The sequence below is a fragment of the Dasypus novemcinctus genome, chromosome 14 (assembly GCF_030445035.2).
Source record: "Dasypus novemcinctus isolate mDasNov1 chromosome 14, mDasNov1.1.hap2, whole genome shotgun sequence".
Taxonomy (NCBI): Eukaryota; Metazoa; Chordata; class Mammalia; order Cingulata; family Dasypodidae; genus Dasypus; species Dasypus novemcinctus.
In genome coordinates, this window is record NC_080686.1 from 96,556,704 (window position 1) to 96,572,628 (window position 15,925).

Genomic DNA, 15,925 nt, shown 5'->3' on the forward strand with positions numbered 1-15,925 from the left:
ATGCTTATCACAACAGCAGATATCTGTCTATCTTCCCCTTTTCTAGGTCCTGCCCCCTAAATCTCACACCGCCATGTACGTACATGTGACTGCTGATCAAAACCAGGAAGAGTGTGTCTGAGATCAGATGGGGAAATTAATACAGGGCTCACAAACACATGCCTTTCTCCTCTTTGATCCCAAAGGAACATTCTGTACTTCTATCCCTGTGGGGATGAATCTGCCGTTTCTCAGAGGGAAAAGCTGGCTTGGCCGTAGACAGCGTCTGACCCGGAGGCAACACATAAAAGATTTACACAGTCTACACCGCCTGCAGGCTGGGATGTGGGGAACGTGGCACCCACCACTACGTACTCCACAATACTGCATCCCTCTGGCTGTGGATCCTGGCTTGCGAGCTTTATAAACTGCAGTAGGCTATGTTGGTTGCTCTCCCAAACATCTGTTCTTCCCTTCTTTTTAACAATACAAGTCCAACTGCATACCAAGCAGCAATGTGCCTGTGAAAAAGACAGTTCTGGCCAATGAGATGTCAACAAAACCTGCTGGGTCTTCCAGAAAAGAATTATTTTTAAAGGTCCAGACTTGACTTTTTGATTTTTTACCTTCCTCTCTTGTATCTGCTTCCTACCTGGAACACAGATGAGATGCCTGGGGCTTCAGCAGCCATTGTATAAGCTTGATGGCAAATTGGAAGGAGCCAGGGGCTGGGTGACATGCAGGGCCAGCTGTAGTAAGCCTCCCAGGGCAGTGAGAAGAGCCAACATTTCTTGTTTATGGCACCATTTGTTAACTGATAGGAATTCTAATGATACATCCATAATGTGACCTTGGCCAAGTTATAAGCCTTCTCTGAGAATTCCTATCCTCAAGAATCCCTGTACAGGGCAGGTTCACATCAGCCCACCTGCCCAACGGAGCTGCTTCCAAAACCAGATCTGGGAACAAACCTAGAGGTCCTTTGCAAACTGCAGGATTTCCTTCCATGCTAGCTGTCATGGACTGGACTGGGGTTTACTGTCAAGTCCCGATGGCTGGAGTCAGCAGGCTGGGTGATCTGGGGCCTCTCGACATAATCCCCTCCTTCTCAGCAGGCCCTGGGGACATGCTGTCTGCATCTGACTCTAAGTAAGACATGACACTTCCACCAGAGCTCCAGTCAAAGGGCCCCATTGGGCCGCCCCTCCCCTCAGTCTAGCAAACCCTGAGGTCTAAGCACAGCCAGAGGGGGGAAGGCGCTCTATGACCAGAAAGGCAGAGCAAGGCTGGCTTTGGCTAATCAGACCGAGCATTGAGTCAAGGCATGTTGAGGCCAGAAAGGCAAAGCAGGAGGCCAGGTGTAGGGCCTCCTCCTCCACTAGCTTTTTCTAGAACGACACACGTGCACGGTTTATCTCCAGCCGTGGAGGGGGTGGGGGGAAGCGGGGCTGTGCCAAGGGTCTTAGGGTCAGGTCAGGAGCAGCACAGCTTGAAAGATGCCAGGTGGGTGGGGGAACGTCATAGTATTTGCACACAGGGTAGTCGGCGTTTACTGAGCAAATACAGTAAGGCCAGGTGTGGCCCCAGGGCCCTCCTTACAGCCACTTAGGTGGAAAGGCACCTCTGAGCGTGCAGCAGCTTTGCTCGAGGGCGCACTGCTGCACATAGAGTAAGATTCCAAGACGCAAAGGAGCACTGGAAGAAGCTCCTCCATTCTCCAGGGAGAAAAGCATCTGAAGAAAAGTCCTCCATTAGGAACAAGTGTGGAGTGTGGCCATCTGGTGGGAGACGTTTGTGGAGTCTGATGCTGAGTTTATTTAATGTTTGCAATACCCTAGGGCCGGTGATAGTCCCTATTTTACAGATGAGAGAACTAAGCCCCGGGAGGTCAAGCAAAGAGCCAAGGACACACAGCTAGCCGAGGACAGGGCTGGCTCAGAACCCACGAGCATCTACAGGGAGCCAGCCTGGCAGATTGGATGGACCTCGGGAACCCTGAACCGGAGCTCCCACTGGGGACTGGGTGGGCGAGGCACCCCCCTCCAGCTCCAGCCAGGGAGGCATGGCTGGGAGATCCACGAGGAGAGCAGAAGCCATCCAGGTTTTATTTTCCCAAGCCTCATTTTGTGCTGATCCAAATAAACATTCCTGCCATCTGTCACCAGGGTTTTCTCTATGTCCCCACGGGCTGAGCTAGGAAGTGGGGCTGGGGGAGGTGGGAGATGGGAAAGGGTGGGGTGAGGACTTGCAAGCCTCTGACCCCTGCCCACCTTCAGCTGGGAGCACAAAACACGCAGCAACTAAGTGGAAAGAAATAAATTAGCCAAAGGTCACTGTTTGCATTTTCCCTCTGAGCCGGATCTGCTTCCAAGAGCAGGGAAAGAAATCAGGCCCTGGGGCAGAAATCAGAGTCAGGTGTCTCCTCCCAGCTTGGTCCCCCAGATTCCTGGAGCCAGACCTCAGGAGACCCTGCCTGCCCCCTTCCACCCACAGGCACGGTGGGCAACATCAGCTTACTTCCCAGAGAACCCTAGTAAGCCCATGCACAGGTTCCCAGGGACACCAAAGCACAGCAAACCACGTGCGTAGCTCAAGATCCCAGAGGAAGGGACCAGCAGCAAGCCCAAAAGAGGTGATGGGGGCAATACAGAAGAGTTAAGGGTCCTGCTCCCATCCCTGCCATGCCCTCCTCCTAATTAGTCACCTGTGCTGTCTCAGCACCCTGTGTCGATGGGCCAAGGGCCTCTCTCCTTCAGCTAGAAAATCAGGATGGTGACAGTACCTCCCCTTAAGGGTGGCTGTGCGAATTAAACGAGATGCTGTAGGGAAGAGGTCAGCACAGCTCCCACGGAGCTGCAGGGCCGTCAGCCACGATGCCTGCCCTGGTTAATAGATTTCTGAGACTAGCTAGCCCGCTAGTACCCTCTGGTGAATTATGTAACATCTCTGCGTTTTGTCATCAGCCAAAGGAAGTTGTCACCACCACCAAGGTCTGGGAGCCCCGAGACAAGGGCGGCACACAAATACTCACGCCCTCCCTGCCCTGCTCTCGGTGCCCTTTGAGTCTTTCTCAGGCCTCCACCTCCCCACCTGGAGGGGAAGGGGAAGGGCTGATGAGCTCAAAAGCATCTGCCAGCTCCGATAGTCCTGGACTCTAAACCTTGAGCCAAAGAAAATAAGATGAACCCAAAATATCCCCATCTCCCCCAGTCTGCAAGCCCAGATGCCTAGAACCTGACGCCAGGCTGCAGAGCCAGCTCAAACCGTGGTTTCCTCCAAGCAGCCCCAGGACGTAGGGGGCTGCAGCCCACGCCCTGACTCCGAGGGCTCCGAGAGCTCTCCTGGGAAGGGGGACATGCAGGGCCCCAAGATCAGCAGGTAGAACCTCGCACTCCCAGGCACCCATCACACTGGCCAGGCCCAAGCAAACATCCCCTAAGACGACAGGAGCCAGCCCAAGACGTGGCACAATGTCCCGTCCCCTAAGACGGGCCGGCCGACAGCTAAGAGGCAAGCGCCTCCAGCAGCTTCTCCAGCACCTTCTCGCTGCTTGGCGCTGGGCTAGGCGTGCATTTTGATTCAAGCCAAAAGAAACAAACCACAAGAAAAATGAGCTTAAATTCTTGGCCACTTTGGAAAGGAAGGGAGGTCCTCTGCCCGAGTTAGCTAAAATGCTGAAGCGTCAGTCGAACATTTTGCAAGAAATAACCCTGTGCGGCGGGATTAGACTGGAGTTCTTTGTGGTGGTTGTGTAGGGTTTTTTTTTTTTTCAACTATCCTGTAAGTTTTAAATTATTTCAAAATAAAGTTTAAAAAATTTTTTTAAATTAAAATAAAAACAACAACAAAGAACACTGGCGGCTTTCGGGGACACACAACAAGGCAGCTCGGCACATGAGACTCGACTCCCAAATAACTGGCCAGAGAGGGACCCCTTGTCAACAAACAGATAAGAACTACGTAAATGAATGATGACACTCCTTTCCCATTTGGGACACACTGCTTCTTCGTGTCTTACGCCAGCTCCCCCTCCAGGGCGGTGTAAGCCCACTCAAGTGTCCTTTGCATGGCCAGATGTTGTTTTCCACAGTAAGTGCAAAGGTGAACTGGAGTCTCGTCCATAGGGAGAGGCTGGCACTTCCAGGTTTATCTGAAAACTGGTCCAGGCCAACAGAGCTGACGACAATGCAGCCCATTTACCTGCCGGCCCCGGTAAAGCCTCGTTTTCCTCATCTGTAAAGTGGGGAGAGCAGTGCAAGTTGCAGAAGAGTCAACAATGGCCTGGCTCATTGGAGGACAGTCAAGCCCCCGCAGGCAGGTGACTGTCCCCTGCTGGTGTCCTAGTGTGAATCCTGAGGCCAGGAGTGTTGGGTGAACCCCTGGACCTGTCACCAGGCTCCTGTCACTCTGTCCCAGCCCCGGGAGCGGTAACCCAGGACCCAGAGCATCCTCGGTGGCCCCACACCCAGTTTTGGAGGCAGGAAAATGCATGGGAGATGTTGATACATCATGAGTCAGCTAGATCGAAGGCAACAAATCCAAATTAATGTCATTTTACACAGAGGTCTTTCTGGCAACAACCTTGACAAAGTGTCGTTCAACTCTCAGATTTGGCTCAAATATTGTGATTCGTTGGTCCGATTGATCCTCTTCCCAGCTCCCGGCAAGAAACGATTTTTGCCCTTGGAAGGCTCAGCATCCACTCCAGAGCCCAAGTCCACCACCCTGCGTTACTAAGCTCCCGGCGCTAGCGGTGGCCTCCAGGGAGCCAGCCACGTCTACCGCACACTTAGATATGCCGAAACCTTTTTATTTTATTTCGTTCACCTTTTCAATGACCTTGTCAAGCAGGTACTACACTTTTGAGGTAAGCCCCAGTAGCCCCACTGATAGACAATCGATGACTTATCTACGATCACAAAGCCTTAGATTCCCACTCAGGCCAGGCTCCCCAGCCGGGCTCTGTGCGGGGAGGATGCCCCGGCGCTCCCCACCCTGCAGGTGCCCCAGCAGCACGGCGCGTCCCCGGGGGAGCTGGCTTTTGACAGTGCCTCCCATCCCTTCTCAAGACATCTGAACCAGGCCTAATGGGCAGTCCCGAGCCTCCGTTTCCTCCTGCCTCTTCGTCCCCTGCACAGCTCCTCCCTGGACCACCATCCCATGTCTGACCATTGCTCTCGTCTCCAAATGCTCTGCCTTTCCCCCTCTCACCCCTCTGCCTTCCAGTCTTCATCCAGCAGCCAAAGCAATTGTCTAAAGACGAGGTCAGCAAACTGCGGCCTGTGGGCCAAATCAGGCTTGCCGAGGGAGCATGCGTGGCCCCCCCAGCCCCAGGCACAGAGCACGAATTTATGACTTCAACGAACATGGGAGGGTGCAGAAGGCAGCACCCCGGCCTCACCAGGACAGCTCTGAGGGGCCAGCCAGGGCCTGGGGAGTGAGGCAGGGTCAGCTCAGCCTGGACCCCCGTCCCGCAGCCTGAGAAGCCCCCAGGTCTGCCTTCCCCAGTAGGAGGGCCCCAGAGTCATTCTCTCATCTGCCAACCACCTGTGACCTTGGGCCTTGGACGTGAATAAAAGCACTTCGCAAACGGCGGAGAGGACGCAAAACTCTGAAGCGCCTTCAGAGGGAACAGGCGCACTGCGCTGTCTAGGCTTTCCAGAACCAGCAGCCAGGCTTGGACACCTCCGGATAGAGTTAGCAGCCGGGATGGATGTTTGCCCCAGGGCCCCCGACACTGCCATGGGCCATGTATCAATTTCCTCTCTCTCTACACTGCCCCGGAAAGGGCTGGAGCAACTTCCAGCATTTCACAGAGGAGGACACTGAGGCTGGCTTTGGCAAACCTGTGTGCTCTGGAATGCTGCCCCTGGGTGCACCTGCGACCTTGAACTGGAGGCAGAGCCGTCATCACTTCCCGGGCCGCAGAGAGACAATGACAGAGCAGCCCGGGTGCTCTATCGCCTTGGGGCTCTGCAGAAGCGGGTGACAGCTGATGTCAGGACAGAGGAACTAGGTTACCGTGGCTGCTACCAGGCAGAGGGGTGCGCTTGGGGGAAGCTGATGGCTCAGGGGTCTCCGACCTTGGGTTGAAAGGTCATTTCCAGCCATCAGCGAAGGCAGGTGACCCAGCTCTGCGCTTTGGGAGCCGTGGGCCCTGCTGGGAACTCCGCTGCCCGGGCTGCCGCTTCTGGGTAAGGAGGGGTCCTCGGCCCCGTCCCCTGGGTGTGAGGCCTAGCGCCACCCCCCCCCCCTCCGGGGGGTGAGCTCATCTGTAAAAGCTGGTGCCAGCACCCACTACTGTAGCAAAAACCAAATGCCTTCCATTGAATGAACTCAATGAACTGCGGCAGGCTGAGAAGAGTGCCTGGCACGTGGAATATGCTCAAAATATTAACTCTTTTATTATGCTTATTTTGCAAATGGAGGCATAGGCGAGGCTCGGAAAAGTTAAGTCACTTGACCAGGGGCACAGGTCAGGTCAGCTGCAATGACATCTGCATCAGAACAAAGAAAGGATGCTTTTTTGGGGGATGGGTATATGAGCCAGTGCCACCACCTCAGGCAAGGTTCAGCACCTGGGTGACTCGGCTTCTTCACCCATAAAATGAGGAGAAGCTGGGCCTGGTCCAAACCCACTGACTGCAGGTGCCCTGAGAGGTCAGGGTGACGCTGCTGGGGGAAGCAGGGCGTGCCCTCGTCCTGAACCCTGGTGGAGATGGCCATAGGCGATGCTCCAGCTGCGCGGGGCAAGGACCCTGGCTGGAAGGGGCGAGGACCCTGGCTGGAAGTGCCTCGCTCGGGGCAGTGTTGGGAATTAACGCTGCCCTCAGGCCGCCCAGTGGCCCCACCGGAGAGGCTCCAGCCTCCAGCTCCCACAAGGCACCCTGCCAGCTACATGACCTTGAGCCCTGCACCCACAGCCTCAGTTTCCTCAGCTGTCAGAACGGAGACCGGGACCCTACTTTACAGGGCTGTTGGGGTTAAGCAGGGCGTGCCCTACGGCAGGAAGGTGAGGTTCCCACAGGAGCTAAAAGGTGCCACAGAAGCCAGAGCACGTCTGTCCAGGGCCGGGAGCAGAGCGGTGGCAGAACACGCATCTGATGAGCAAATCAGGGGTGCTTTGTGCTCGAGAAGAGCAAATGGCCAGAAAGGAGGCCTGGCCACACCCTGGGGGGCCCACAGAGGCCCTGGGATCAGCTCGAGGCCAGGGTGGTCTCCAGATACAGCCACGTGGGAGTCACGAAATGCCCACACACTCCACGGCCCATGAAGCTGGGGTGAGGTTTAGTACCCCCATCCCCCCTGGTTTCCAAAGACAAGGCCCCGGTTGCCGGCCTCTGGCTGGATGGCGGGGCCATTCACTGAAGGCGACATAGAGGAGGAAGGGGGTGCTGTTTTGGGGGACGGGGTAAGAATGGAATAGTTGAAGGAGATGAAGAGCTCAGACGAGGCCCGAACGCCGGGGACACCTGCGTGGCCTGCAGGTGAGCACACAGCCTGTCCCCGCCTGTCCCCATGGACACCGTCTCTGCCCAGTGGAGACTCCAAGCCCCCATGTGCTCAGGCTTCTGGTCCCACCCCAGGGCCGAGCACAGCACGAGGCCCACCCAAGCTGGGAATGACCAGTGCAGGACTTGCAGCTCCTGGGGTTTCGACCCCGCCCAGGACTTGACGCCCCCCTGCAGCGAGGGCGCCAGGCCTCGGCTGCAGGCTTGCTCTTGGGCAAAGCGCTGGGCATAGCCGCTCACCCTCCGTCGGCCCCGAGCCAGGACGGACACGTCAGGCCTGAGCAGGAAACCCGGAGCCGCTTGGCTTCGCTTCCCACGCCGCTGCCAGGAGGGGGCAGCTTGAGCTGGGCTGCGCCCTCCACCAGCTCCCAGGCCAGCCCCCGCCCCCGCCCTCCAGCACGTGCCCGCAGGCCCGGCTCTCAGGGCCCAAGGGGGCTGTCCCTCTTCCTGCGTTCACAGGAAGTGACAGGGCTGGAACCAGCTGCGCCTGATTCTCTCCTCCCCGGCCCCCACATGTCTGAACAAGCATCTACTTCAAACCAGTGGGAAGGGCGTGGAAAGGGAAGGGGAAACCCTCATCCTCTACTTGCCTGAACATCAAACTCTTGAAGGAGTCCAGTGATGGTCTGTGGATAGAAAAGAGAGATGGTCAGGACTATGTTTCCTTGGGCAGAGGAAGCCCTGATTCTAGATCCACCCTCCCTTCCCTAAGGGAGGTCCCTAATTCCTTACAGAGCGTGAATTTCCCTTTCATCTCAAAGGAGAGGGGTCCAGCAGACACTTTTGCTGGATTCCTTTCTGGTTGTAGTGAAAAAAGATCTAAAGGTCCAAGGTGACCACAAGCTGGGGGGTCGGGGCGCACAGCACTGTAATTGCCTATTCGCTGGTCTTTCTGTCTCCAATTCATTGGTTATACTTTTAAAATTCGAACCTAACCACGTGATGGCCTTCCTAAGTTTTTCCATGGCTTCCTAACATCTGGACTGAAAACCAATCTCTCATGGACTATTCAGAAGATTCCAAGGATTCTGCCCCTGCACGCCTCACCAGACCCAGCTTTAGACGCTCTGGGTGGGTTTCCTTCTTGGTACTGACATTGTCTCTACCTAGATGTTTGGGAGACCCCGATGCTCAAGCGCACAGGGCTGTGGCCAGCCTGAAGTCCCCACCATGCCATTTCCTCTGCAGGAAACGGCCATCTCCCTCCTTCACTGCTGAGGACTCCACCCATCTCGCCCAGGCCGTTACCTTTTCCCGCAAGTATGACCATACATCTTCCTGCAACACGTCTTGGCCGCCAGTCCCTCCTCTGGTCTATACTTTTATAACCATTTATCTGTATCTGTCTAACTTTACTATAGGGGGACACATGTACTTCTCGTTTTATGAATGAGGACAAGGCCCAAGGACAGGCTCAAGGTCACCCAGCCAATGACCCGTGCACCTCTGCTCTCCAATAGACATGGGGTTCCTTTTTGAAGGAGTGAGTGCTTCATCACTGAAGGTATGTAAGCAGAGAAGACCTATTAGGGATACTATTTTAACAATCATAATGACCGTATTTGCAACCACTTGAGTACCTCCCCCAGGCCTGTCGCTGTCGACACCCCTGGTTCCCCACACTTCCCGGAAGTGGGTCCTGTCGTTCTGAGGCCCCCAGCCTCAGAGCTCGGGGGCTTTCGCTGTCACCCTCGAGTCAGGAATTCAGACCCAGGTACTGCACGGCCATCTCCAAACCATGCAACGCATCCTCTCCTCTCCTTCCCTGTTCCTGAGTGGGGTGGCAGTGGGGCATGGAGCCCCCTAAGCACTGCCCTCAGTCCCACAATTCTGTCTCCCAAAGCCCATCTTCCATGACAGGTCAAGCTCTGGGAGATAAGGAAAAGGTTTCTGGCCCCTGTGCAGCTGTGAAAGCTAGCACCTGACGAGGGGCTGGGAGCCTCACTCAACCAGGGTTTCTAAGAGATGCTGCTGGAATGTTCCCTCCCAGCCCAGAGGTGGAGTCCAGCTGCATCTAGAAAACTGAGCCCCAGCCCGACGTGCCACCACCCACGAGGAGACCAGCGGAACAAAACGCAAGAGGCGAGGGACGTGGAGCCCAGCTCCCTCTGCACAGCCAGGCACCGGAAGACAGCGGGTAGATGAGATGCCCGGCTGGTGGGGATGAAACGGCGTCAGGCCCCTGGGGCTGCGCTTCAGAACTGCGGGCGTCTGTAAATTCAGGCGGAGGCAAAGGCACTGACACAAACTCTGTGTTGGAGGGAGTGGGAAAAGCAACTCTACACAACCTCCACCGTCAAAATGAAAACGAGTCCAGGGCCTGTCCCACTGAGGAAAGATATCAGGAAGAACTTCCTGACAGCAAGCCTAATTAAAAAACACTTTGCTGATAACAGAGAGTGCCGATGTTAGTACAACGCTGGGAATGTAATTAACACCAGCGATCACTGGCAGCCTCTTCGAGACGAAAGCATTGCCTTGATCATGCTTTGATTTGGACATGTTCCCGACCTCAAAACTGTAAGCTAATAAATCCCCATTGTTGAAGTACTTGCTGGAGCAGCCCAGGAAACTAAAGCAGTGACAAAGGTACTGCACAAATGCAAGGTGTGAATAAGAGAGAAAAGTGTGTGTTGGGGGGGGGAAGAAGGGGGGATATCGGGGCTGTTTTCTCTCCATGATTTTTTGAATAAACCTACAACTGCTCTAAAAATAAATTAATAAATTTATCCAGTTTGCTGAGTCAACCTGAGCACCTGGAAGAAATGTACTTCCATCTAAACCTTGAAAGGAAAGGTAAACAGCCACTTAAAGATGGACTAGCCCGTAACCTGGACTTGATCTCTCAGATGTTTGCTTCAGAAATAAAGTCTAAGGACCACAACTGGCTGCCTGAGGAATGTAAATAGTGCGTTAAAGAATGCACCTGCCCTCTGCCCAGTGATCCTGAGCATTTACCCCATAGTTACAGCTGCACATGTGTGAAACGGCGAGCACGCAAGTATAAAAACATCCAGCAGCGTGCTTGTGGCATCAAAAGGTTGGAAAGAAACCAAGTGTCCACACACCCGGCACTGGTTAAATAAACTTGGTGGAATATTACACAGTCGGAAAGGCAAAAGAGCAGCATTCTAAGGACTGATGTTGGAAAGATCTTCAAGATACATTGTTACACAAAGAAGAGGCGGTAAACTAGTTCATCAGGCTGTTTAAAAGGGGGGGATAAGAATATACTGGTATGTATTTGTACTACCTGCTGTTTTGTTTGGGTTTTTATTTTTTAATTTTTTGGTGGTACATTTGTTATAATTGATGTACAAATATTGAAGCAAGTTTTAGTTTTTAAAGACTATATAATAGATCCAGAGTGAAGGAGACATGAATTTGGAGCATGCATAGTATGCAGTAGGGGCCAGCAAACTGGTTTTATAAATAAAGTTTTATTGGAGCACAGCCCTGCCCAATCATTCACATATTGTTTAAAGCCACTTTCACACCACAATGGTCAAGTTGAGTTGGTGCAACAGAGACCTTATGGCCTGCAGTCTAAAATATGCACTACCTGGCCCTTTGCAGGAATGCTTTGCCCACCCCCAGTGTACAACTTCAATGCACAAGCATTCGGCAGCCCCCCAGACCTGGCCTCAAATCCTAGCTCTGCCACGGAAGTGAACAAACTTGGGCAATTCCCTTCCTGAGACTTGGTTTCTATACCCGTGAAATGGGAACTGAGGTAGTACCTCATACATTTTTAACAAAAAGTTCATGAAACAAGGACGTAAAGCAGAGCTGCCACCACACAGAGAGGCACAAAGCTCAATTAAAGGTCATTCACCAGATGATGGAGAAATACAATGGGATCTAGCCACGCGGAATCTTATTCAGCCCTAAAGAGAATGAAGCTCTGCCACGGGCCACAACATGGATGGACCTTGGAAACATGCCACGTGGGAGGAGCCTGGCACGAAAGGTCACACGCTGTGGGAGTCCAGTCTCGCGAAGTGTCTGGCATGGGCAGTCGTGAGGACAGAGGGCATGCTGGTGGTGGCCAGGGACGGGGTGGGGGGTGGGGAGGGGTGCAACTGGATGTGACTGTGAGATGGGTATGGGGTCCCTCTGGGGATGCTGGGAGTGTCTGGGCTGGTGGAGGGGACCGCCACCTCAAAGCCCCTGAGTTGTGCCCTTTGACGTGATTGATTTGACGTTACGTGAATTTTGCTGCCATTTTATTTAAAGTCCATTCACCCAAGTCGGCAGGCCTGCGGTGGAACCCAGGCTCCACGCTGTGTAGCAGTGACAGAGGACATGAGCCTGCCTGAGACTCGGCTCCCGCTTCTGTATAATGGAGATAGTCACAGAACCCAGCGCTAACGCCAGCCACAGTCTTACCCTGTGGACTCTCAAGAGCTAAACCGTGAAATACGGCGAGCCCGGGAGCCGCCGCAGCTCGTGGTCCATGCAGGTGGACGACTTTTTCAAGGCATTTAGTGGGCCTTAGAATGAGTAACTCCATTCTGGAGCCTCAGCTGCTACCTTTTTAAAACGATGTATCGTCAGAGGCACTCATGCAGCCCGGTGTGTGAACTGGGATGTGAACATGTTTTAAAAATGCAACGACCTCTGTGCAAATGTAGAGTCTTGTTCACGCTGGAACAAGCAGCCCGGGAAGGACGGCGCGGCTCAGGCACGAGGGGCGGGGGCTTCTGCTGACACGAGACCCTTGGCCGAAGAGTAACAACAACAGCGATAGTCCCTCGCGTGTGTTGTAGGCCTCACCTAGGCCAGGCGGTGCGCTAAGGCTCCCCCTAGGAATTAAGTCACCCCATCCAGCCCTATGAAGGCAAGTCCTAAGGGCACCATTTTTTTCACAGACGGGAACTGGAACACGGAGAGGTTGAATGATTTGCCAGGAGACATAGGGCTGCAACCGGTCACAGCCAGGATTTGAACCCAGGCCGCCTGGCTCCAGAGGATGCAGCCTTACCCACTAAGCTATGGGGTGGGGGAGCCCTGTGGGCAACTGCACTCTGTGCTGGACGTCTTAGAACCCCATGATGTCAGTGGTGGGAGGGGCTTGGGGGGCCTCTGGTGCCCTACTTTACACCGAGGTGTGGGTGAGGGGCCCGGCTCACGGTCCCACAGTACTTAAGAGGCCAAACTGGGACTTGACCAGGTAGCTCTCGCTCCTCTGCACTTCTGGAGGCAGTGTGAGTACACAAATGTGTGCAAATGTGTGTGTGTGCGTGACGGGGAGGGCCACAAGTATCTCCACTCACCTCCCCTTTCTCCACCAAAGGCTTGACCTCGGCGAGGTCCACGTCCTGCAGTTCCCGAGACATGTCCCTGCTGTCACCTGCCTGCAAGAGGACAAAAGCTGGAGGTCAGCACTACCTGCTGAGACACGTTTCCCAAACGAAGCAAATCTGCGGCCAAGGAATGAGGGAGGCCAAAGGGCTGGGCCTTCACTGCGCTGTCGCGGCTCGAACGTTGCACGTGGTGCCTTACGGGTGACAAGGCCCGTCCCCCGCCTCAGTCCCTGGCCCGACAGGCACCCAGCCCCACCCAACGCTGGCCAGGGCTCCCTACACCTGCTCAGGGGGGCGAGCAGCAGCAGGCAGGGAAGCCTCCCACCTGGGGCTCTGCCGGGCTTTGCAGGCTCAGGAGGAGTCTGACCAGGAAAATAGAAGACTTCCAGAGCTGAAGCAGGGAGGCGGCCCCCACAGGGTGGGCCTGGGGAGGGGCCTTGGCTCACACCGGCAGGCGCAGAAGGGCCAGGAGACGAGGGCCGGAGAGCCAGGCTGTGGCAGGCTCGGGCACACGGAGACTGCCCGCCTCGCCCCTCTGGGGGCGCTCCAGGGCAGGTGGCACATCAGGTCGGCTTCTGAGAGCTCAGCCGGGGGGGCCAGAAGTGTACACGTTTATTCTTTCAGATTGGAAGAATTACGGGCCCACCAACACGTGGGGTGAAGCACAAAGATCCCAGAAGTGGGGGTTGGGTGCTGGGGTGTGGACCAAAAAGACACTGGGGAAGGAGAGGGCAGTGGCCAGAGGGAAAGGTCCAGGGTCCCCGGCTTGCCACACTCCCCCGGACAGATGCAGAGCTTCTGAGTTGGAACCCTCAGTGAGAAACAGTCTGACCGAGGCCCTCGCTGTCCATTGTCCAGAGTGGGAACCCAGGTCCTCGGCTGCCCAAGGTCCCACGGGTGTAAAGTCCAAAAGGGGGCGGGCGTGGCCCTGCGACCCCAGCCCAGTCCGCCAGACCCAGCTCCCTGAGCCCCAAGCAGCTTTGATGTCAGCGGCACAGAGCCCGGGCCGCCCCTGGACTGACACATGGCATTCCACGTGGACGCCACTCTCCGCAGGGGACCCTGTCCGGGGCGCAGCACGACACTCCCCAGTAGATAACCGGCCACAAGAATGCCTTTATGCAGACTTTGGAGTCTCCGCTCTGGAACATTCCGCAAACAAAGTCCGTTTTCTGTTTGTGAGCATTCCTGGGCAGCGGCCAGCTTGGAGGCAGGAGGCATGAAAAGCGGAGGTCTGTTGGTCTTGCTAAGTCAGCGTTGTTTGTGGTCCCGAGACCCTGGCCCGTGGGACACCTCGCCTACACGGTGCAGGGCGCCTTCCAGAAACCCAGGGCCCTGCAATGCCACCCTTCATGCTGGGAGACGGAGGACCTCCCATTTCTCAGGCCTCCTTAGCACACGCTGCTCAGCAAAGAACTCAGCAAAGAATGCTGGGGAAGTCGGGGGTCTGCCAGTACCCCAGGGCGCCCCTTGGGCGAGCCACCTTCAGTCCCACCTGTCACCCCTGCAAGGGCAGGTAGGCCACCTGTCTTGTTCACGTCTCCACCTTCATACCTTTACCTCCTAGCATTATACCAGGGGCAAACCCACCTGTCAATAGAGGACCACGTTTTCCGTAGCTTTAATAAGCAGTGCCTTTGTGTAGATTCGCGTTTCAATCGTCACTAAACCAGAAGCACAAAAGCAAGCCCTAGTATCTATAAAGATTCAAACTGTAGTTCCATCCGGGATGGCCAATTCTCTTTGGCTTCCAGGCACCATGATCACATTAGCATATAATTGCAGCCCCCATCAGACGGCTCCTTCCTTGGAACCCAGACGAGTACAATTTCAGCCTAAAATGGCTTCCTCAACAAAACTCGAATCTTTCAGGCTCCTGGTGAAATCTTTTAATCCACATTCTCTTTTCCTTTCCTACAATTTAGCTTCCCAGACACATGAGGCAGTGGGTTGGAAAATGGCGATTTCTTCTAGAAATACCGAGGATTGAGAATCGGTGTTTTTGGAGCTGGAGGGCGCCCCTTCCAGCCCAGCCCCCTCGCGGAGCCCAGATGGGAAGCCACCGCAGATTATCATGGGGCTTTGCTAAACCAGGGGCGATTGTGTCTTCCAGGGGACAGTTGGAAATGTCTGGAGACATTTCTGATTGTCACAACTGGAGGAAGGGATGCTAGTGACACCCACAGAGGCCAGGAATGCTGCTGGACACCCCGCAGCGTGCAGGACAGCCCTCCACACCCTTTACTACACCCGCAGTGCCCGAGGCTGGGAAACCCTGGTGTGGGCCAAGGACCACGAAATGCCCCTGGGCTCTGCTGTCTGCCAGGTGAGGTCAGAGCCGCAGCTCCTGCACTTGCTGTCCCAGCCGTGGGGAGGGGGCAGCCTGCAGGTTCATCAACGTTTAAATGCCCTGAGGCCGCTGGGAGGTTCTCTCCCTAGGGCACATCTGCACTGGCCAAGGCTGGGCGAGCAAGGGCTGTAGGGCGAGCAAGGGCTGTAGGGCGGAAGCTTCAGGAAGCAGCCCCAGCCCGGAGGCCAGCACCTGCTCTGCATGCAAGGGCGGGGGAGAGCAGTGTGGTCTCACCCCAACTCTGCCCGCCTGCCTGGGACCACGCAGGGCCCGCCCCACCCCGTCTCTGTCGTCTCAACCAGAGAACTTCCCCATCTTTGCCTCGACTAGGCAACTTTCCCATCTTCTTCCCCGCCCCACCCCCCCCTCAGATGCTGTTTTGTCCAAAGGAAATCTTATAGGGAAGCTCAATATGTAAAAACAGATTCAGAGAAATAAAATGCTGTCCGGCATTGGATGAAGCTGGAGCAAAGGGTCTGCTTCCCCCTCCAAGCCCATCAGCCACTGCGACCCCCTCCCTGGGCCCCTCCCCCCCCCCCCCCAGCCCTGAGTTGACACCAGCGGTTGGTCTGGAAGCGTGTTTCTGTACTGGGCTCTTATGTTCCCAGCACACAGCCAAGTGCAAAGGCCCCCAAGCCATGCTCACAAGGACACGAGGACCTCCGTGGTCTGTCCTTGCTCATCACAAAGGACAGATGGAAGCCCCTCCAGCGAAGGCATCAGGGCCAAGTACAGAGCTCCACGCCACGTCAGCTGCCGGCCTGCTTACCCCCACTTCT

General features: G+C 55.4%; 1 protein-coding gene across 2 annotated transcripts in view; it reads right to left on the reverse strand.

Annotated features, from left to right (window-relative positions):
• NDRG1 (N-myc downstream regulated 1) overlaps window positions 1-15,925 on the reverse strand; it is a 52,416-nt gene that overhangs the window by 28,770 nt on the left and 7,721 nt on the right. For both annotated transcript variants that reach the window (XM_071208048.1, XM_058276076.1), the window contains exons 2-3: window positions 12,767-12,847; window positions 8,081-8,116 (exon numbers count right to left, since the gene is read on the reverse strand). In XM_071208048.1, coding sequence (XP_071064149.1) covers window positions 8,081-8,116; window positions 12,767-12,829 — 99 coding nt within the window. In that variant the 5' untranslated portion in view covers window positions 12,830-12,847. The remainder of the gene's footprint in view (window positions 1-8,080; window positions 8,117-12,766; window positions 12,848-15,925) is intronic.